The 22,422-nt window shown below is 41.8% G+C and overlaps 1 protein-coding gene across 2 annotated transcripts in view; it reads left to right on the top strand.

Moving 5' to 3' along the window:
* The first annotated feature begins 1,408 nt into the window (after window positions 1-1,408).
* The window catches only part of mfsd14a2 (major facilitator superfamily domain containing 14A2), a 41,888-nt gene continuing 20,874 nt past the window's right edge, over window positions 1,409-22,422 (top strand). Inside the window, exons 1-8 of one of the 2 annotated variants that reach the window (XM_036986537.1) lie at window positions 1,409-1,650; window positions 7,640-7,701; window positions 8,042-8,137; window positions 14,569-14,631; window positions 15,022-15,149; window positions 16,020-16,134; window positions 17,086-17,304; window positions 18,631-18,744. In XM_036986537.1, coding sequence (XP_036842432.1) covers window positions 8,051-8,137; window positions 14,569-14,631; window positions 15,022-15,149; window positions 16,020-16,134; window positions 17,086-17,304; window positions 18,631-18,744 — 726 coding nt within the window. In that variant the 5' untranslated portion in view covers window positions 1,409-1,650; window positions 7,640-7,701; window positions 8,042-8,050. The remainder of the gene's footprint in view (window positions 1,651-7,639; window positions 7,702-8,041; window positions 8,138-14,568; window positions 14,632-15,021; window positions 15,150-16,019; window positions 16,135-17,085; window positions 17,305-18,630; window positions 18,745-22,422) is intronic. The other variant, XM_036986536.1, reaches the window with a different exon arrangement.

Raw genomic sequence — 22,422 nt, 5'->3', positions numbered from 1 at the left:
CCTTCTCTCTCCCTCATCATAGATTTAAATGACTGCCTGCTCACATCTGTCATGTTGTATATTACTTTTATCATGTCTGTGTATTATGAATGGGGTAATTCCCAAATTATACTGAGCAAAAATGTAAACGCAACAATTTCTAAGATTTTACTGAGTTATAAGAAAATCAAGTCAATTGAAATAAATAAATTAGGCCCTAATGTATGGATTTCACATGCCTGGGCAGTGGTGCAGCCATGGGTGGGCACAGGCCCACCCACTGTGGAGCCAGATCCAGCCAATCAGAATGAGTTTTTCCCACACAAAAGGGCTTTATGACAGACAGAAATACTCCTCGGGCACAACAAAAAATATAAACGCAACATGTAAAGTGTTGGTGCCATGTTTCATGAGCTGAAACTTAAAGATCCCAGAAATTTTCCATATGCACAAAAAGCTTATTTCTCTCCAATTTTGTTTACATCCTTGTTAGTGAGCATTTCTCCTTTGCCAAGATAATCCATCCACCTGGCAGGTGTGGCATATCCAGAAGCTGATTAAACAGCATGATTATTACACAGGTGCACCTTGTGCTGGGGACAATAAAAGGCCCCTGAAATGTGCAGTTTTGTAACATGACACAATGCCACAGATGTCTCAAGTTTTGAGGGAGTGTCCAATTGGCATACTGACTGCAGGAATGTCAGCCAGAGCTGTTACCAGAGGATTTAATGTTAATTTCTCTACCATAAACCGCATACAAGGTCATTTTAGAGAATTTGGCAGTACGTCCAACCGGCCTCACAACCAGTCCACGTGTATGGAGTCTGTGGGTGAGCGGTTTGCTGATGTCAACATTGTGAACATGGTGGCGGTGGGGTTATGGTATGGGCAGGCATAAGCTACAGACAACAATGATGGCAATTTGAATGCATAAAAATACCATATTGAGATCCTGAGGCCCACTTTTGTTAAGGTATCTGTGACCAACAGATGCATCTGTATTCCCAGTCATGTGAAATCCATAGATTAGGGCCTAATGAATGTATTTCAACTGACTGATTTCCTCCGGCTGTAACACCGTAAACTCAATGCAATTGTTGCATGTTGGGTTTTCACTTACGTATTTGATGAACATGTCTCTGTGCCAAACAACCAATACACGAAGACGAGGTGAAAAGGTAACTGTAGACTACTTGTTTTTTTTATGCCGCCTCCAATTAATTATAATATCAGAGCATGTGTTACTGTACTGTTCGAAATGATGTTCCTCTGTTCTGGCAAAACTTACAGATGATGTCGACAAAATACATTTTGTGATCGATAGTACAAACTTTTTTACTGAACCTATCAAATCCAGAGGTTCCTCTTCCGCCTCCTTAGCGCCTGCCAATCAGGGCTAAGTCTCGTACCGGAGGGGCGGTTTGTTTTTTTTACACAGGAAGATGGATCAAAATGAGGTGGGGAAATGTGCATTGGGTAATCACTTGCTATGTAGCCAGAGAAGGCGAAGTCAAATATTGATCATTTTCCAGAGCTTATTACTGAAGTTACCCCTCTGACATCAAGAATGGACATAAGTTAACAATGACGGGAGAAAAGAAGAAGAAAAAGCGGCTGAACCGCAGCGTTCTTCTGGCTAAGAAAATTATTATAAAAGATGGAGGCAGTGTGAGTAACGTTAGCTAACATATTTTGCTATTTTTCTTCGTTAGCCTAATGGCTATGTACATTGACATGTTTTGCATGATTTTATTTTGCTTGTTTTATCAAGTTTAGCTACCAGTTGTTTCCGGGCTGGGCAGTTTAACATGTCAGCTCACTAGTGTCATGTCAAACTAGCAGCTGTTGGCTAAGCTAATGTTTGCTAGGTGGTACAAGTTGTAACGTTACTGTTAAAGGTAACAAGACCACCGCGAGTTAGCAAGTCAGCTGTTAGCTTTGAGCCACGCTTCATCCGAGTTTGTTTGGTGTTGTGTTTGACGTAAGATGTTTTTTTTTTTAGATTCAAATTGTCTCGTGTGTGTGATCGCTAGTCACACTACTGTAGTATTCAAACAAAGCAAATCGAACACGTTTAACTCGTGTCAGTTGTTTGTAATGGTGTAGAAAACATTAGGAACACCTTGCAAATATTGAGTTGCACCCCCTTTTACCCTCAGAACAGCCTCAATTAGTCGGGGCATGGACTACAAGGTGTCAACAGCGTTCCACGGGGATGCTGGCCCATAGTTGACAAGGTTTGCCGGGTGTCCTTTGGGTGGTGGACCATTGATGCACAAGGGAAACTGTTGGGGGGGGCAGCAGCAGCGTTGCTGTTCTTGACACACAAACCGGTGTGCCTGGCAGCTAAGTTCAAAGGCACTTACATATTTTGTGTTGCCCATTCACCCTCTGAATGATACACAATCCATGTCTCAAGGCTTAAAAGTAATGATTTAACCCGTCTCTCCCTTAATCTACACTGATTTGAAGTGGATTCAATAAGGGATCATAGCTTTCACCTGGTCAGTCTGTCGTTGAAGGAGCAGGTGTTCCTAATGTTTGTACACTGAAAGTAGATTAAACATTAGATCGCTAATGCTGTGTATTGGCCAATGAGAGGCTTTGACGCAATAGGTCGGCCATATTGGCTCTCCCCAGAAGGAGTAGTCCTCCATCGGAATGAATGGAATTATATTGTATCTCAATTCATTTTTTTGAACTACTTCACCATCGGTTCAGTTATTTAAATTGCATTCGGTATTATTTTTTTCTCTGCACTCATTGCGCAGTTTCTCTGAAGCTAAATCCGATCAAGACCAAACTGCAATGTTGTAGGGTGTTGAATTTTCCATTCATATTTTTGTATCTTTTATGTTTAGCTCGCATAATATAATTTAAAACTATGCATTAAGGTGTCTGTAATATAATAAACATCGCAACAACAACAAAAAAATCATAAAATGCAATTCTATAGCTTCCAAAATAGTTCTTACAGTGGTGGGGGAGAGCCAAGATGGAGGCACGGTGGATTCAACACAATGGTGGGGTAGTATGAAGATGGATGTACAGTAGCATCAAAACGAGTCCTGCTAGTCATCTATGTTTACTATTTTCTACATTCTATAATAAAATAGTGAAGACCTCAACTATGAAATAAAACATATGGAATCATGTAGTAACCAAAAAGTGTTTAACAAATAAATCTTATTTGAGATTATTCAAAGTAGCCACCCTTTGCCTTGATGACAGCTTTGTACACTCTTGGCATTCTCTCAACCAGCTTCACAAGGAAGTCACCTGGAATGCATTTCAATTAAAAGGTCTGCCGTGTTAAGGTTCATTTCTGGAATTTCTTTCCTCAACGTGTTTGAGGCAATCACTTGTGTTACAAGGTAGGGGTGGTATACAGAAGACAACCCTGTTTGGTAAAAGACCAAGTCCGTATTATGGCATAAACAGCTCAAATAAGCAAAGAGAAACGACAGTCCATCATTACTGTAAGACAAGAAGGTCAGTCAATGTGGGAAATTTCAATAACTTTAAAAGTTTCTTCAAGTGCAGTCGCAAAAACCATCAAGCGCTATGATGAAACTGGCTCACATGAGGACTGCCACAGGAAAGGAAGACCCAGAGTTACCTCTGCTGCAGAGGATAAGTTCATTAGAGTTACCAGCCTCAGAAATTGCAGCCCAAATAAATGCTTAGTTCAAGTTAGACATCTCAAATTGCTTCAAAGAAACCACTACTAAAGGACACTAAGAGGAGGAAGAGACTTGCTTGGGCCAAGAATCACGAACAATGGGCATTAGACCGGTGGAAATCTGTCCTTTTAGTCTGAGTCCAAATTGGAGATTTTAGGTTCCAACCACCCTGTCTTTGTGAGATGCAGAGTAGGTGAATGGATGATCTCTACATGTGTGGTTCCCACTGACACATGGAGGTGTGGGAGTGCTTTGCTGGTGACACTATCAGTGATTTTAGAATTCAAAAAGCACCCTTAACCAGCATGGATACTACAGCGTTCTGCAGCAATACGCCGTCCCATTTGGTTTGCGCTTAGTGGGACTATCATTTGTTTTTCAACAGGATGACCCAACACACTTCCAGGCTGTGTAAGGGCTATTTGACCAAGACTGAGAGTGATTTAGTGCTGTGTCAGATGACCTTGCCTCCACAATCACCCGACCTCAACCCAATTGAGATGGTTTGGGATGAGTTGAACCGCAGAGTGCAGAAAAGGCAGCTAACAAGTGCTCAGCATATGTGGGAACTCCTTCAAGACTGTTGGAAAAGCATTCTTCACGAAGCTGGTTGAGAGACTGCCAAGAGTGTGCAAAGCTGTCACCAAGGCAAATGGTGGCTACTTTGTAGACTCTCAAATATAACATATATTTTGATTTTAACACTTTTTTGGTTACTACATGATTCCATATGTGTTATTTCATAGTTTTAATGTCTTCTATTATTCTACAATGTAGAAAATAGTACAAATAAAGAAAAACCCTTTAAGAAGGTGTTCTACAACCTTTGACCGGTAGTGTGTGTGTGTGTGTGTGTGTGTATATATATATATATATATATATATATATATATATATATATATATATATATATATATATATATATATATATATATATATATATATATATATATTTATTTATTTTATTTTAAATACCATACTTCCATATACAAACAACAACATACAGCCGGACACAAACATCGACAACATCACCCCTGCCCTGACCCACCGGCTCACACCCCCATCTCCACCGCCCCTATCACTCTCCTCCACATGGACTCAAACTGCACCAGGGGGCTGGTGGCACCGTAATTGGGGAAGAAGGGATCGTATTAATGTCTGGAATGGAATAAATTGAATGGTATTGAACTATTGACTGATACTGTGTGTATGTATATGTGTGATGCTCCGATATTACATTTTTGGCCGAATTTAAAATATCCAATATTTTCCTTAAAAACCAACACCGATTTGCTAAAAATGTTGGTGGTCTTTTTAAGCATTCTAATACAGTCAAGTAGATAACACACACACGGACGCAGCGGTCTAAGGCACTGCATCTCAGTGCAAGAGGCGTCACTACAGTCCCTGGTTCGATTCCAGGCTGTATTGCATTCGGCCCGTGATTGGGAGTCCCATAGGGCGGCACACAATTGGCCCAGCTTCGTCAGGGTTTGGCTTGGGTAGGACGTCATTGTAAATAAGAATTTGTTCTTAACTGACTTGCCTAGTTAAATAAAGGTTACACACACACACACACACCACACTGACAAAGTTATTTTGTTGGCATTTACTTATGTCCCCATTACCAGTAAAACATCAACCTATTTCTTTCACTTACTTGCTGTGCTTTTTCGATGTTGCATTCTCAACCAGGATTTCACATACTATGGAATGCCGTTTGGGTCTTTTTTCGTGTCAAATAACTTATTTGACACATAAAATAGTGTTGGATCAATCAGGATCCGAATATGACTGCACGTCACCTAATATTTTAACCCTTTGATGATAGAATTCTTTCTTATTTTTTTACCTAGTTTTACGCATTGATTACACACTCACTCGTATTTCATGTCACAGCGATTCTTCGATACGTATGCTACGATGCTTGTAAAGGTGTTGGTCATAAATAAAAAGCTAGCTAGCTAGCTCATGGATGGACAATGTTCTTCCCCAAAAACATAGTAAAACGACAGTTTTACAGTAGCTAGCTAACTATATAGCTAGGTGTCATATAAATGATGGTTATTTTATAAGACAGTTCTTATTGCTGTTCTGTGAATGGAGGCACGGTTGTACGAGATCTTCAGTTTCTTGGCAATTTCTCGCATGGAATAGCCTTCATTTCTCACAACAAGAATAGAGTGACGAGTTTCAGAAGAAAGTCCTTTTGCTTCTGGCCATTTTGAGCCTGTAATCGAATGCTGATGCTCCACAAAGATACTCAACTAGTCTAAAGGGGGCCAGTTTTATTGCTTCTTAATTAGAGCAACAGTTTTCAGCTGTGCTAACATAATTGTAAAAGGGTTTTCTAATGATCAATTAGCCTTTTTAAAATGATCAACTTGGATTAGCTAACACAACGTGCCATTGGAACCCAGGGGTGATGGTTGCTGATAATGGGCTGTTAGAGGAATTCTAAATTCTTATATGTTTTGTAGCCAAAAACCAAATTCACACTCTCTCTATTTCATAATAAGTTGTAAATTTATCATTTGCATGAAATAGCAAGAGACTTGTCTTTAAAAACAAGTTCAGCATTTATTCTTGATTACTGATCCAAAATACAAAGAACATTAAATTTTAAATAGAATATCAAAATGACGTCATCAGTTCTCACACTTTCTCCGATCCACACAATAGCGCAGTGTCTTCAGGTCTGGAGATTGTCTTCTACTCCCCTCATAAAACAAAACATTCCAATCTGTCTAAAAGATATACTCTTCTCCGCTAATGGAACATCAATGAAAATTCTTATCTGTCTAAAGAGATATACCCTCCTTCTCCCTTAAACCCGCAAGGTACAGACAATTCATTCGTTTTAACTACATTTTCAGTCCTAGTTTAACTAAAAACCCATACATTTCATACCACAACATAACAGTATTAAAATAAATGGTTATAATTTAAATGTATACATAATTAATCATTTCAACTATAATTTCCTCCAACATGGGCCTATATTCCATTTAAAAAAATCTGCTGTTTCCAGCTACAATAGTCATTTACAACATTAACAATGTCTACACTGTATTTCTGATCAATTTGATGTTATTTTAATGGACAACCTTCTTTTTTTTGCTTTACTTTCAGAAACAAGGACATTTCTAAGTGACAACTTTTGAATGCTAGTGTAGGTATGCAGGTCAGCTTTGACATCGATTTTGCACACTGCCGTTAAACTAGACATCGGGCCGATACCGATGTTGGCATTTTTAGCTAAATTCATCCGATTCCGATGTGTTTACAGAATTATTTTTATATATATATATATTTTTTAAATATATCGTACATACTCACTCACTCACTCACTCACTGGTTGAGTGTGTTGCTTTCCTAGGTAGCTAGCTGAAGCATGAGGTTGGTACAATGTCTGTAGGGATGTGATGGCTATAAAATGCATGATTTGTAAATGTCATCTGAAATCACTGACATTTTGTTGACAACATGAATTGTTGTCAGTTAATGACTTTGTCAGTTCACACTACTCCAAACAAAAAATGTTACCTAGCTGGCTGAAATACGCTGTGAGTTTGCTTGAGTTTTGTCCCTTCAATTCAGGCTTCAATAATAACCAAAAGGTCAATAATCTTGATTGAGTAATGTGGTCCTTTTGGAGCATGGTTTGGGTAGGTACTAGAATTGAGAGGGAGATGCCACGTGTTTATGTTGGCTATAGTCTTGAGCCAATGAGATCTCACGAGAACCATATGTTCTCAGCAGTAATACTTTGGAATAGCCTTTGACACGGTTTTGGTTACCTGCAGACTAGCTTGATCTAGGCGATGGCAGTCAGAATGAAACTAGCCGTTCTTGACATTGCATTGCGTGATTTGTGGTCTAGAACGAACACACCCAAGCCCTACTTTTAACAGCCAACATGGCTTTCCCACCTCTCACCTGTCAAGACTCCCATGTCCCTTCTTCCATCTCCAGGAAGTGGACGCGTCTGCATTCCTCCCTACACATGTAAAAGGATTGGATTGGTGTTGGCGTGGGTAGGGATTTCCATCATGTTTCACCAGTCTATTCCTTTTAAATCCATGAGCAGAAGTCAACATGTTAGTGGACACTTGGGGTTAGAAGGGCAGTCCCACTCACTATACTCAGCACCTGTTGCAGTTTACTGGCTGTTCACTCACACTGCACACACTATTTTTGAAACGAGTGTTGTCCGTTGGCTATTTCAATTAAAGTTTTGTGGATGTGCATACGGCATTTTGGAATTGTATGCCTGTCAGCTAATCTTTTTTTTTTCTTTTTTCTCCTCTCTCCCTCCTCCCTCCTTTTCTCTTATCTCTCTCTTTTCCATTCTTCTTCTCTCTCTCCATGCTGTAGCCCCAGGGGATGGGTGATCCAAGCGTCTATCATGCTGTGGTGGTGATCTTCCTGGAGTTCTTTGCCTGGGGGCTTCTTACCACGCCCATGTTAACGGTAGGTTAATCCCCCCCGCCATCAAACAAAGTCAGCAGCACACCACCCTGCATACCACTGCTGGCTTGCTTCTGAAGCTAAGCAGGGTTGGGCCTGGTCAGTCCCTGGATGGGAGACCAGATGCTGCTGGCTTGCTTCTGAAGCTAAGCAGGGTTGGGCCTGGTCAGTCCCTGGATGGGAGACCAGATGCTGCTGGCTTGCTTCTGAAGCTAAGCAGGGTTGGGCCTGGTCAGTCCCTGGATGGGAGACCAGATGCTGCTGGCTTGCTTCTGAAGCTAAGCAGGGTTGGGCCTGGTCGGTCCCTGGATGGGAGACCAGATGCTGCTGGCTTGCTTCTGAAGCTAAGCAGGGTTGGGCCTGGTCGGTCCCTGGATGGGAGACCAGATGCTGCTGGCTTGCTTCTGAAGCTAAGCAGGGTTGGGCCTGGTCAGTCCCTGGATGATAGACCAGATGCTGCTGGCTTGCTTCTGAAGCTAAGCAGGGTTGGGCCTGGTCGGTCCCTGGATGGGAGACCAGATGCTGCTGGCTTGCTTCTGAAGCTAAGCAGGGTTGGGCCTGGTCGGTCCCTGGATGGGAGACCAGATGCTGCTGGCTTGCTTCTGAAGCTAAGCAGGGTTGGGCCTGGTCGGTCCCTGGATGGGAGACCAGATGCTGCTGGCTTGCTTCTGAAGCTAAGCAGGGTTGGGCCTGGTCAGTCCCTGGATGGGAGACCAGATGCTGCTGGAAGTGGTGTTGGAGGGCCAGTAGTAGGCACTCTTTCCTCTGGTCTTAAAAAAAATATCCCAATGCCCCAGGATACTGCCCTGTGTAGGGTGCTGTCTTTCGGATGGGACGTTAAACGGGTGTCCTGACTCTTGAGGTCATTAAAGATCCCATGGCACTTATCGTAAGAGTAGGGGTGTTAACCCCGGTGTCCTGGCTAAATTCCCAATCTGGCCCTCAAACCATCACGGTCACCTAATAATCCCCAGTTTACAATTGGCTCATTCATCCCCCTCCTCTCCCCTGTAACTATTCCCCAGGTCGTTGCTGTAAATGAGAACGTGTTCTCAGTCAACTTACCTGGTAAAATATTGGATAAATGAACATAAAAATAAAAAACTGAGCATACCATACCCATGCTAACGGTAGGTTAATCCCCTGAGCCCACGGTCACATCCCTAGAGTGCACTACTGTTGACCAGGACCCATAGGGTTTATTCAGTGATCTGTACTGTAGAGCGTAGGACTACGTCACATAGGACTACTCACAGCTGAGCTCACCACGCCCATCCCCACAGTAGAAACTGTAAGTAGGTAAACCACCACACAGCTGTGCCCACCTGCTCCCCTCAACTATGGAGCCTACCTAGGATTACATACAGTAATGCTCACGGTAGCCCAAACCACCACCTGTTCTCTAGCTTACGTTGTTCTACGTGCGGTAGGGAACAGGAACGCAACGCCTGTGTCTGTTGCACAAATTTACCACTGGCTAAAGCCTTGGGCCTAACAACACTCATGCCAATATATCCTCCAAACCGGCTTCTCGGTCATTATCACATGAGTAAACCACCACCTGGTCTCAGGTGTGACTCACAAAATGTTTGTGCTTCTAGTTCCGACAATGCAGTAATAACCAACGAGTAATCTAACCTAACAATTTCACAACAACTACCTTATACACACAAGTGTAAAGGGATGAAGAATATGTGCATACAAATATGTGAATGAGTGATGGTACAGAACGGCATAGGCAAGATGCATTGGATGGTATCGAGTACAGTATATACATATGAGATGAGTAATGTTGGGTATGTAAACATATTAAGTGGCATTGTTTAAAGTGGCTAGTGATACATTTTTACATTAATTTTTCCATTATTAAAGTGGCTGGAGTCGAGTCAGTATGTTGGCAGCAGCCACTCAATGCTTTTTAACAGTCTGATGGCCTTGAGCTAGAAGCTGTTTTTCAGTCTCTCGGTCCCAGCTTTGAAGCACCTGTACTGACCTCACCTTCTGGATGATAGCAGGGTGAACAGGCAGTGGCTCGGGTGGTTGTTGTCCTTGATGATATTTTTGGCCTTCCTGTGACATCGTGTGGTGTAGGTGTCCTGGAGGGCAGGTAGTTTGCCCCCGGTGATGCGTTGTGCAGACCTCACTACCCTCTGGAGAGCCTTACGGTTGTGGGCGGAGCAGTTGCCGTATCAGGCGGTGATACAGCCCGACAGGATGCTCTCAATTGTGCATCTGTAGAAGTTTGTGTGCTTTTGGTGATGAGCCAAAATTCTTCAGCCTCCTGATGTTGAAGAGGCACTGCTGCGCCTTCTTCACGACGCTGTCTGTGTGGGTGGACCAATTCAGTTTGTCCGTGATGTGTACGCCGAGGAACTTTAAACCTACTACCCTCTCCACTACTGCCCTGTCGATGTGGATAGGGGGGTGCTCCCTCTGCTGTTTCCTGGAGTTTATTTCCTCAAGGTTATTTTCCTGACACCACACTCCGAGGGCCCTCACGTCCTCCCTGTAGGCCGTCTCGTTGTTGTTGGTAATCAAGCCTACCACTGTAGTGTCATCTGCAAACTTGATTGAGTTGGAGGCGTGCATGGCCACGCAGTCGTGGGTGAACAGGGAGTACAGGAGAGAGCTCAGAACGCACCCTTGTGGGGCCCCAGTGTTGAGGATCTGATTTGATTTTGTTATAACGTTTGTCACTCAAATAGCGTAAGCGATGGAAATCACATCTGTGGAGAATTGCAAGAAATTAGCTTTAAAACTGCTAAATTGTCACTGCGGCCAACGAGGGCCTCTAAAATGTCAAGTCGGGCGACTGCACCATTGGCCACCCTCGTGGCCATACCCCCGCCACGCCCACCACCTAAGCCCCATTTTGATCCAGGAAAACCCCTAATATTACAATGTTTTTCATCAATATCTCAGATCTCTATAGGTGTCTCTAAGCCACCACTGAGCACAACAACAGTCGCTCTGGATAAGAGTGTCTGCTAAATGACCAAAATGATAAGAACCCTCGTCCCCCAAAAGAACCGGATTGTATAAAGCATTCATAATGACTGTTTTATGTTGCATTCATTCCTCCCACCCATTCCTAATTATTTCCTAAGCACAACCAGGGAGTGACATTTCCCCACAATCAGCTGCACTATAACGGCTATGAATAATTGAATTGATAATTAAATGTTGAGTGAGCCTGATGACGCAGCCTGTTGTGTGGATGAGAGGTAGGAACTAATGTTGGTAGGAACTAATGGGCTGAATATGTAAAGGTACATCAAACACTGTATTATTTGAACGAGGTCCCTTTCACTTTTGAAAGGGCTTATCAGAAAGCAAGGGAGAGAGAAGTTCAGCGCACGGTTGTTGTTATAGGTCTGAGTCCCAAATGGCACCCTATTCCCTATATAGTGCACTACCTTTGAAAAGGGCCAATAGGGCTCTGGTCAAAAGTAGTGCACTATATAGTGTCGTGAAATATTCTAATCAAGTGAGAGACATTGTCATTTCTTCAAACAATCATCTTTATTTAATTATTTTAATAATGAGGCTGGTCAATACTCAGTCATGGTTGGTTCAACCCCTCCCATGCACACCAAGGAGCATCATAAGCCACTCTGGGTTCATCCTGCCATTATCTGCATGTGGGTTGTTGCCTTAACCCCACCCTGGATTAGTCTCCCAGATGCAAGGATGATTTTGAGAGACAGGTTTGTTCTAGTCCTAAACTATCCCTAGTTATTGTCTGTCATTTTTCTCTCACAATAGGGTGCTATTTGGGACGGGGCCTAGATGTAAACGTGACTCCCCTCAATGGAAGAACTACTGAAAGAACTAATCATATCAGACAAACTATATACAATGTTCAAAAATATAAACCTAACATGTAACAATATTTTGAGTTATAGTTAATATAAAGAAATCAGTCGATTTGAAATAATTTCATCTATGGATTTCCCATGACTGGGAATACAGGTATGCATCAGTTGGTCACAAACACCTTAAACGCCAAATGTCTCACGCAGCATGACACATCTCCGTTGCATAGAGTTGATTGTGGACTTTGGAATGTTGTCCCACTCATCAATGGCTGTGCAAAGTTGCTGGATATTGTTGGGAACTGGAACACGCTGTCATACTAATCGATCCAGAGCCTCCTAAACGTGCTCAATGGGTGACTTGTCTGAGTATGCAGGCCATGGAAGATATGGGACATTTTCAGCTTCCAGGAATTGTGTACCGATCCTTGCGACGTTAGGCCATGCATTGTCATTTAAAAACATGAGGTGATGGCGGTGACACGACAATGGTCCTCAGGATCTCATCCCGATATCTCTGTGCATTCAAATTTCTATGGATAAAATGCAATTGTGTTAATCTGTAGCTTATGCCTGCCCATACCATAACCTCACCGCCACAATGGGGCACTCTGTTTACAACATTGACATCAGCAAACCGCTCGCCCACACGACGCAATCTGCCCGGTACAGTTGACACCGGGATTAATCTGCGAAGAGCACACATCTCCAGCGTGCCAGGGGCCATCAAAGGTGAGCATTTGCCCACTGAAGTCTACGCCGTACTGCAGACCCTGGTGTGAACCTCCTGGGCTGGTGTGGTTACACGTGGTCTGTGGTTGTGAGGACAGTTGAACATACTGCTAAATTCGCAGAAATCAACATTTTAATTCTTTGGTAACAGCTCTGGTGGACATTCCTGCAGTCAGTATGCCAGTTGCACGCTCCCTGAACTTGAGACGTCTGGGGCATTGTGTTGTAATAAAACTGTCCATTTAGTGGCCTTTATTGTCCCCAGCACAAAGTGCACGTGTGTAATGTTTGTGCTTTTTTGATCAGCTTCTTGATATGACACACCTGTCAGGTGGATGGATTATCTTGGCAAAGGAGAAATGCTCACTAACAGGGATATAAACAAATGTGTGCACAATTTTGAGAAATAAGCTTCTTTTTTTTGTGAGATTGGAACATTTCTGCCATCTTTTATTTCAACTCATGAAACAAGGGGCCAACCCTTATTACACATTGTTTTTATATAATAGTGAATTTGAAAATACATTGTTTGTGTTGTTGTCCAGGAGATCGTTATTTTCATACACTGCCTTGCAATGGCACTGACATGTTTACTACGGCTCCAGTTACTGACCACAAATGATCTTTGAGCTACAATATTGACATGCATGCACACATGTTCATTACGGCACAAGGTAGCAAAACGTTTTGCAACGTAATGTGAAAGCAAGTGTTTTAACTTTTTGTTATTGACAAGTTCAGTAGAACCTCTCATTTTGGAGTGTTTTCAACCTTTAGTCTGCTCAGTCTGGGGCGGCAGGTAGCCTAGTGGTTAGAGCGTTGGACTAGTAACAAAGGTTGCTAGGTCGAATCCCTGAGCTGACAAGGTAAATCTGTCGTTCTGCCACTGGACAAGGCCGTTAACCCACTGTTCCTAGGCCGTCATTGAAAATAAGAATTTGTTCTTAACTGACTTGTCTGGTTAAAGAAAAATAAATATGTCTGGAGTGGAGTGTTAATGGAGCTTATCTTGACTCTGTTGTCCTGACTACATTTCAGAGAGGTCAACATTTTTTTGCATTTTGGGTTAATCAGAGGGCACTGGGGAGACTAGAGATTGGCATCAATGTTCCCAGCTCATTTAACTACCAACGTATATTAATCTACCGCTGTGAAGCAGGCAAGAAGTACATCTCAAATACTATTGACTTTTTAAAACCGCATGGCATTGACTTAGCATTTAGGATTTGGACTGCCATGCCTGACTTCCCTCAAATGCACAATGTGTTTCAGTGACCTTCCTTAGACCTCCCTTCAGTTAACAATGAAACCAAACGGTTTACTTTAAAAGATACCTAACTTTACACAGTGTGCTTCGACCTTTCCACCTCTGCTTTTAGTTCCTGTGACCTAACTAATTGTATTTGTTCTCTCAGTATCTCAGACGCAGAAAGGTCATGATCAAATAATGAAGTGGATACTGTGTAATGGGTATTTTCCTGTGCTGCTGTTTGACCTATGTGAACATGTTTAAATAGTTGTCATTTAGACTCTTTATCCATAACGATTTACAGTTTGTGCATTCGTCTTATGTGGTTGTCTCACCTGGCCATTTGATCACAGTCGTAGTAAAGTACATTTTTCTTCAAGGTACCCATCAGCCATGTCAAATGCATTCTTTTTTTTGAGGGGGGGGGGGGGGGTTCCTCTAGTGAATACCAGTCACCTTAGGTCATACGTCTGTTACACTGTACTAATAGACAAGTTATTTTTGTTTTCTCTTTTATTTTTATATTGAAGTTGATATTGTGAATGCATGAGTGTTAACCCACACAGTACAGTGTTACCTTACTGTAGGCTACTGTATGGACACAACGGTTGAGGTGTTATCTGTGTTTGTTTCCCCAGGTCTTACATCAAACATTCCCTCAACACACATTCCTGATGAATGGGCTTATTCACGGTGTCAAGGTAAGATAACGACAGTTTATACAGCGGCCTAGCTTGTTGGAGTCTAGCCTGTAGCTAGGACACTCATTAGGTAAACTCACCATGATCCATGTTTATGTAGTTGGGTGTGTAGATGCTGTTCATCTCTTGTTGACTATGTAGTGGAGAGTTTCAGTGACTTTCACCTCAGGTTGTCTGTGTAGATGTTAACCTCAAGTTGGGGATGTGTGTGTGTGTGTAGATGTTGGAAGGTGGGAGTGTGTATGCCTAGTATAGTAGGTTGTATCATGGGAAAGCATGGACTACTGGTCTAGAGCCACAAACGGTACGTGTGAAGGATTGTCCATGTTAGTTACTCATTATTTCAGTGCACAGATCACCAAGGTCTCCTCATTTCTCTCCCTCCCCTAGGGTATTTTGTCATTCCTGAGTGCTCCTCTGATTGGTGCGCTGTCAGATGTATGGGGTAGGAAGTCCTTCCTGCTGCTAACAGTCTTCTTCACCTGCGCCCCCATCCCCCTCATGAAGATCAGCCCATGGTGAGAACACACACACTACATCACTAATACATCTCTATGGGCTGTGATGGTGCAGAGCCAGATTAATAACATTTTTAAAAAAGCATGGTCAACTTCAAGTCTGTGAAGGTGTTTTAAAGACGCACTGTGTAGACATTGCCCCGCCATTTCCTGGTTGCTACAATTCTAATAGTTCTAATTTCAGTTTGTGACAAAAAAACAAGCAAGTATATAGTATAGGGCCTTCAAACTCCACCCAGGACATCGAAGCCAGTCCCACTGCATTTTTGTTCACTGTTTCCCTCTAACTAGGGACTGATTTGGACCTGGGACACCAGGTGAGTGTGCGATGAATGATCAGGTAGAACAGAAAACCATCAGCCTCCAGACCTGGTAGGGTAAGAGTTGAGTACCCCTGGTGTAGAGAATCATTGTACTGTCCAAAACCGCTGTGAAATATATTTTCACAACCAAAACAATTGTATTTTCAGCTGTTTTGAAGCTGGTGTACAAAACCGAAAGTAAAAGACGCACGAATGGGAAGCATAGAAACAGCGCACATAGAACAGAGCTACCACTTCTTAGACTTGCTTTCAATGTGACTAACATATCTACATATCTATAACACACACTTCTATGTGCATGGGGTCGGGTCATCCAAAAAGTTACATATTGCAGCTTTAAGTTCAAGAGTAGATTAAGCAACTGCCCCCGTATCGCTGTCCCCCCCCCCCCTATCGCTGTCCCCGTATCGGTCGTTTCCCTGTGGTTCAACAGGACCTCCACTGTAGTGGTATCCACAGTCGCAATAGAGCTATACAGACTTGCTAACATATCACCTTGACTCATCTCTTCATCTCTTCACCTCCCTCCTTCCCGTCCTCTCTTCAGGTGGTACTTTGCAGTCATTTCCATGTCTGGTGTGTTTGCCGTCACCTTCTCTGTGATCTTTGCGTACGTGGCGGACATCACGGCAGAACACGAGAGGAGCACAGCCTATGGTTTGGTGAGGAGGGGAAACTAAATAACAACCTAGATGGGCATCCTATTAGTGTTATTTTTGCTGTTTTGTATATATGCGACTCTGGGATGCTGCATCAGCCTCTTCACTGTTGACATTGAGACTGGTGTTTTATGGGTTCTATTTAATGAAGCTGACAGTTGAGGACTTGTGAGCTGTCTGTTTCTCAAACTAGAGACACTAATGCACTTGTCCTCTTGCTCAGTTGTGCACCGGGGCCTCCCACTCTTTCTATTCTGGTTAGAGCCAGTTTGCGCTGTTCTGTGAAGGGAGTAGTACACAGCGTTGTACGAGATCTTCAGTTTCTTGGCAATTTCCCGCATGGAATAGCCTTCATTTCTCACAACAAGAATAGAGTGATGAGTTTCAGAAGAAAGTCCTTTTGCTTCTGGCCATTTTGAGCCTGTAATCGAATGCTGATGCAAAGATACTCAACTAGTCTAAAGAAGGCCAGTTTTTTTTTTTTTTTTTTTTTTTTTTTTTTTTTTTGCTTCTTTAATTAGCACAACAGTTTTCAGCTGTGCTAACATAATTGCAAAAGGGTTTTCTAATGATCAATTAGTCTTTTTAAAATGATAAACTTGGATTAGCTAACACGACGTGCCATTGGAACACAGGAGTGATGGTTGCTGATAACGGCCCTCTGTACAACTATGTAGATATTTATTTGTATTTTTTTAATCAGCCGTTTCCAGCTACAATAGCCATTTACAACATTAACAATGTCTGCACTGGATTTCTGATCAATTTGATGTTATTTTAATGGACCATTTTCAAAAACAAGGACATTTCTAAGTGACCCCAAACTTTTGATATAAATAAATAAATAATCCTCCTGACTTTAGAATGACACCAATTCTCCTGTCCTCCCCTCTAACATTCTCTCTCCTCTCCCCTCTGTCTCCTTTATCTACTGCCCCACCACCCACCCTTCAGGTGTCCGCTACCTTTGCAGCCAGCCTAGTGACGAGCCCGGCCATTGGAGCGTACCTGTCGGAGACGTACGGTGACACCCTGGTAGTTATCCTGGCTACGGCCATCGCCATACTGGACATCATTTTCATCCTGGTGGTCGTCCCTGAGTCGTTGCCCGAGAAGATGAGACCAGCTTCCTGGGGAGCACCCATCTCCTGGGAGCAGGCTGACCCCTTCGCTGTGAGTACTATGCTATTATAGTACTGTAGTATGCTGCCACCTTTGCTGTGAGTACTATACTGTACTATATAGTAAAATATTATAGTACTTTAGTATATTACCTCCTAGGAGCAGTCTGACCCCTTCGCTGTGAGTACTACGCTATTATAGTACTGTAGTATGCTGACTCCTTCACTGTGAGTACTATACTGTATTATATAGTAAAATATTATAGTACTTTAGTATATTACCTCCTAGGAGCAGGCTGACCCCTCCACTGTGAGTACTATTCATGGCTGGCATCTCCGTCACTTGAATCACGTCGTTGCCATAGTGATCAACGTTCTACAGACGCCGCAACCGTATTGATGCTCAAAAGTAGAACGAGGGCTAATGACTTTGAATCGGAACTAATGACTGTGTCTAAATGTATACTGTAGGTGCTTGGGAATATCATGACATTGCTAAAGTAGGCACATAGTTTTCTATTAAATATTTACTTTAGACAGATGGCAATGTTGCAGTGGTAGAAAAAGTGCCCAACTGTCTTGAGTAACAGTAAAGAAGCCTAAATAGGAAATTACTCAAGTAAAAGTTAGTCACCCTGTTAAATATACTTAAGTTGTAATTGCTAAAAATGTACTTGCGTATAAATAATTTATAATTAGCCAGGGACACACTTCAAAATTCAGACGTCATTTACAAACTAAGAATTTGTGTTTCGTCAGTCTGCCAGATCAAAGGCAGTAGGGATGACATTTCCCTGTCCTGCTAAGCATTCAAAGTACTTTTGGGTGTCAGGGAAAATGTATGACGTAAAAAGTACATCTCTTTAGGAACGTAGTGAGTAAAAGTTGTCAAATATGAATGAAGTACAGATACACCCCCCCCCCCCCCCCCCCCCAAAAAAAAACTACTTAAGTAGTAGTACTTAAGTAGTTTTTTCACTTTGGTACAGTACACCACTGCAATGTTGTCATTAGCTAGCAAAGTTAGCATTGCTAGCTATTTTGGACTAACTTTAGCTATCTCAAATTTCTCCTCAATGTAAGCTAAATAGCCAGCGTTATACTGCATCTAAAGTCAATCTCACGACATCAAAATGATGACGAAATGTTTTCCTACTAAATCGGAATCGTCATCAGCACCTAATGAGGATGCATTGAGTAGACTGCTCAGTTGGGTGTCAGTCCTAAAAGGACCATTCAAAACAATATTGGTGTGATTTTGAATTATGTCATTTTTCTGAATACCATTCTGCCTGAGGGGAGCCTCTATCTCTAAGGAACAGGATAACCGATCTGTGTTTGACAACAAAATGTATCTGAATCTATGTCCCATCTCCAGTCTCTGCGGAAGGTGGGCCAGGATTCCACGGTGCTTCTCATCTGCATCACAGTGTTCCTGTCTTACCTGCCTGAGGCCGGACAATACTCCAGCTTCTTCCTCTATCTCAGACAGGTACTGACAACACCGAGACTCACCCCATCCAGGGTTCTCCAACTGGCGGCCCACAGGCCGAATTTGGCCCGCGTGTGATTTTTATTTGGCCCCAAGTTTTTTGAGCAATAAAAAAACGTTTACACAGAAAAGAAAACAAACTTGTACCACACAGACGGAGTCCTGGGAGTTAAGTAAAAATACCCTAAAAATAATATAAAAATGAGCAGTTGTAAAATAAGACAGCAGTAAGATTTATGTGGCATTTATGGTTTTCTACATATGACTATAATGGTGACCAAATCTTCCAGAATTTCTCAGTATTCTCATGCAGATCAAAAGTGAGGTTTTTTTTTTCTTTTTTTTTTTTTTTTTTTTTTTTTTTTCTGGGGCTCTAAATAGCAGGAGCCTGAAAGCCACATCCTCGCAGACACTATTTCAGCTGTGGACATCAACATCAAAATAAATATTTTAATAAAAATATACGAGAGTATTTAACAGATGTTCAGAAGAGTCAGGCTCAAATACAATGTTAGTCCAAATAAAGAAGTTATAGGTTTGGTGAAAGAGCGTATTGTCTTAAGATCTTCTGAATCCGTAAATGAACCTCCTGCCATTTTAAGACTGGATTCTGTTACAGTCCCAAAAATACACGTGCAATGGTGCCAGTATCTGGTTGACATTTTGAAACGAATGAAGGCAAACCGGTGTAAACTAGGTTCTATGAAATAATTTAACATTTTAGATATTGTATGCTTATAGAGTTGGATTTGGGGGAAGACCCTTTCACAGATAGCAGTCCAGTCCTCATCACCAAATGCACCAAATGTCTCTCTTCCAAAATATATCTCAATGTGTCAGATTAAATCCCTCCAGTAGAATTTGAAACTTTTTTTTTTTTCAACCACAGTAATTTGAAAACAGTTTACCCACTTTATCTAGGGAAGTCAGTTAAGAACAAATTCTTATTTACAATGATGGCCTAGGAACTGCCTTGTTCAGGGGCAGAGCGACAGTTTTTTTTTACCTTGTCAGATCAGGGATTTTGGTTACTAGTCCAACACTCTAACCACTATACCTGTACCTATACCTGTACCTATCTAATACACTATACCTCATACCTGCCACCCCGCCTGATTTAAGGGCAATCGGTGACCAGAGTGGCAAATTGCCTGGATTCTCTAAGTATCTCCTTTGCATTTCTTCAAACTGAGTGTATTACATACTATAAAATGGTTAGATGAGGCATTTTTGTCACAATTATTGATAAATGGTAAAGAACATAACACCCATGGATGACATGCTGTAGATTCCATCCCAACCCGAAGTGAGTCACGTCTGTCTAGGCACCAACAAGTGATTGATATGAACATGCCAATGATATAGTAGAGCCCTCTCAGGTCCTTAGGCTTAATTAGTTTGGTTAATTTCATTCCAGGTTTCTTATATATTTAGAGATACTGGCCTTTAAAAAAAATATATATTTAAAAAACACTTTTGGGAAGATTTGAGAGTTTTTTTCATCCATATCGGTTGAACCATTTAGACATTTCTGAACTTTTTGTACTTTCGGCCCACCCTATTTTAGGGGACAAATTAATTTGTGTATTAAAGTAGTCAAAAGTTCAGTATTTGGTCCCATATTCATAGCACGCAATGACTGCGTCAAGCTTGTGACGCTACATATTTGTTGGATGATGCATTTGCTGTGTTTGTTTTGGTGGTTTCAGATTATATTGTGCCCAATAGAAATGAATGGTAAATAATGTATTGTCATTTTGGAGTCATCTTAGAATACATTTCTAAACACTTCTACGTTAATGTGAATGCTACCATGATTACAGATAATCCTGATGAGTGAGAGAGAGTCAAAGATCATAACCCCAAGACATGTGAACCCTCACCAATACAATAAGAAGTTATCATATTTGTAGGGGTATGATATTTGTGAGCCTAACTTTCTCACTCATCATTATTCACGATTCATTTAGGATTATCTGTAATCATGGTAAGATCCGCATCAACCCAACTCCTACCCCCTAGCCTCGACCCCTATTTTGGTGGGTAGATACAGTGATGCATCAGCACATTTATAGTGAAGTCCATTCTTCCCACGCAGGAAAGTTCAGAGTACAAAAATAATACAATGTGGTCTGCTTCATATCTGTGACTGACTGTTCAGAAGCCTGCCATTGGAATTCCACAAACTCTGTAGAATGTGGCCAAGTAGGGCTACTGTTTTTAAAGTGTCAACAACATGGTCTGGTCTGTCCCCAGTTAACTACAGTTAGAGAACTAGTCAGCCAGCAGGGCTCAAAACTGCAACCCCCAAACTCTCGCATATGTCACACTGCCCTTTGACATGGCAGTGTGACACCAGTTTTATTTTATTTTATTGGTCGTAGGGTGCCAGTGAAATAAATGTAGCTGGTTGCGTTTAGTTTTTATTCACAATTTTACTTTTTTTTTATTTTTTTTATTCAAACAGAAATGGGTACGCAATCCAGGTATTCAAAAAGTTCGGTCCAAAGTCTCGGTTGAGTCTTTGATATTCCCAATCCAGTCGTGCTCTTTTGAATGAAATGAACATCCCCAAATAAATGTTGACTGCAAAGTAGGCCAACCTGGCAGAATTATATCGTGATCATTTATGAATCGGGTGGCATTTGTTTTTGCAAACTCTGCTATTACATGTGGCCTAATATTGTACAGTGCTGGCCAAACACAACGGTCATTTGCTAGGCGCACAATTGAGTTAAAGGGCAACCACACCATCTGTGTTGTATTGATCCCAGACCTGAAAGTAGTCTCCCGGTGTGGTTTAAGCATTGTTGTGAACTTAGAACTTCCATTTTTGTAATTCTTTTTTTTTCTTCTGTGAATACATAGGATGACTTTAAAGCCTGGAAAAAGGAGTTTACCAAAAGAGAACTGATTTTTATAGGGCCCGACAACTGTAGTGACTGTTCAAAATCACTAACAATAAAACCCTCTTTGAGATTGAGCAAAGGTTTTATTTTATTCCCTCCAAACAATCGAACAACATGTAAGGTGGCGCCGACAGACATGGCAGCTCTGCTTCTAGCTCCTAAGCAACGTTGCAGTATTTTGTTGTGTTACTTCTTACAAAAAACATTCTGGGCTAAAATAATGTGTTATTACATACAGCTGGAAATAACTTTTGGATATCAGAGTGGAGGTAACTCACCAGCATTACGACCAGGAATTCTCCCAATACCCCGACGGCCCTCAATGAACTACACTGGACTTCATACAAACCGGAAACCACATCTCCCGACGCCACATTGTAGCTGTCGATATTAATAAGGCAAATGAGGAAAAAGCTACAGAAGTTTTATCAACACATTGACTGTAGTACTCTCTTATGAAAAACACTAAACCACGACTACTCGCCTTTTTCGAGATGACTACAAGGCCTCACCCGCCCTCCCTTCGGCAAGTAAGATCACAACTCCATTTTGCTCCGCCCTTCCTATAGGCAGAAACTCAGCACAGGTACTTCCTGTTTAAGGACTATTCAACGCTGGTCTGACCAATCGGAATCCACGCTTCAAGATTGTTTTGATCACGCTGACTGGGATATGTTCCAGGTAGTCTCTGAAAATATCATTGACGTATACACGGCCTGAGTTCATCAGGAAGTGTATTGGGGATGTTGTTCCCACTGTGACTATTAAA

This window comes from Oncorhynchus mykiss, chromosome 8 (genome assembly GCF_013265735.2).
Source record: "Oncorhynchus mykiss isolate Arlee chromosome 8, USDA_OmykA_1.1, whole genome shotgun sequence".
In the NCBI taxonomy this organism is placed as follows: Eukaryota; Metazoa; Chordata; class Actinopteri; order Salmoniformes; family Salmonidae; genus Oncorhynchus; species Oncorhynchus mykiss.
This window is presented reverse-complemented; position numbering and strand designations above follow the sequence as displayed.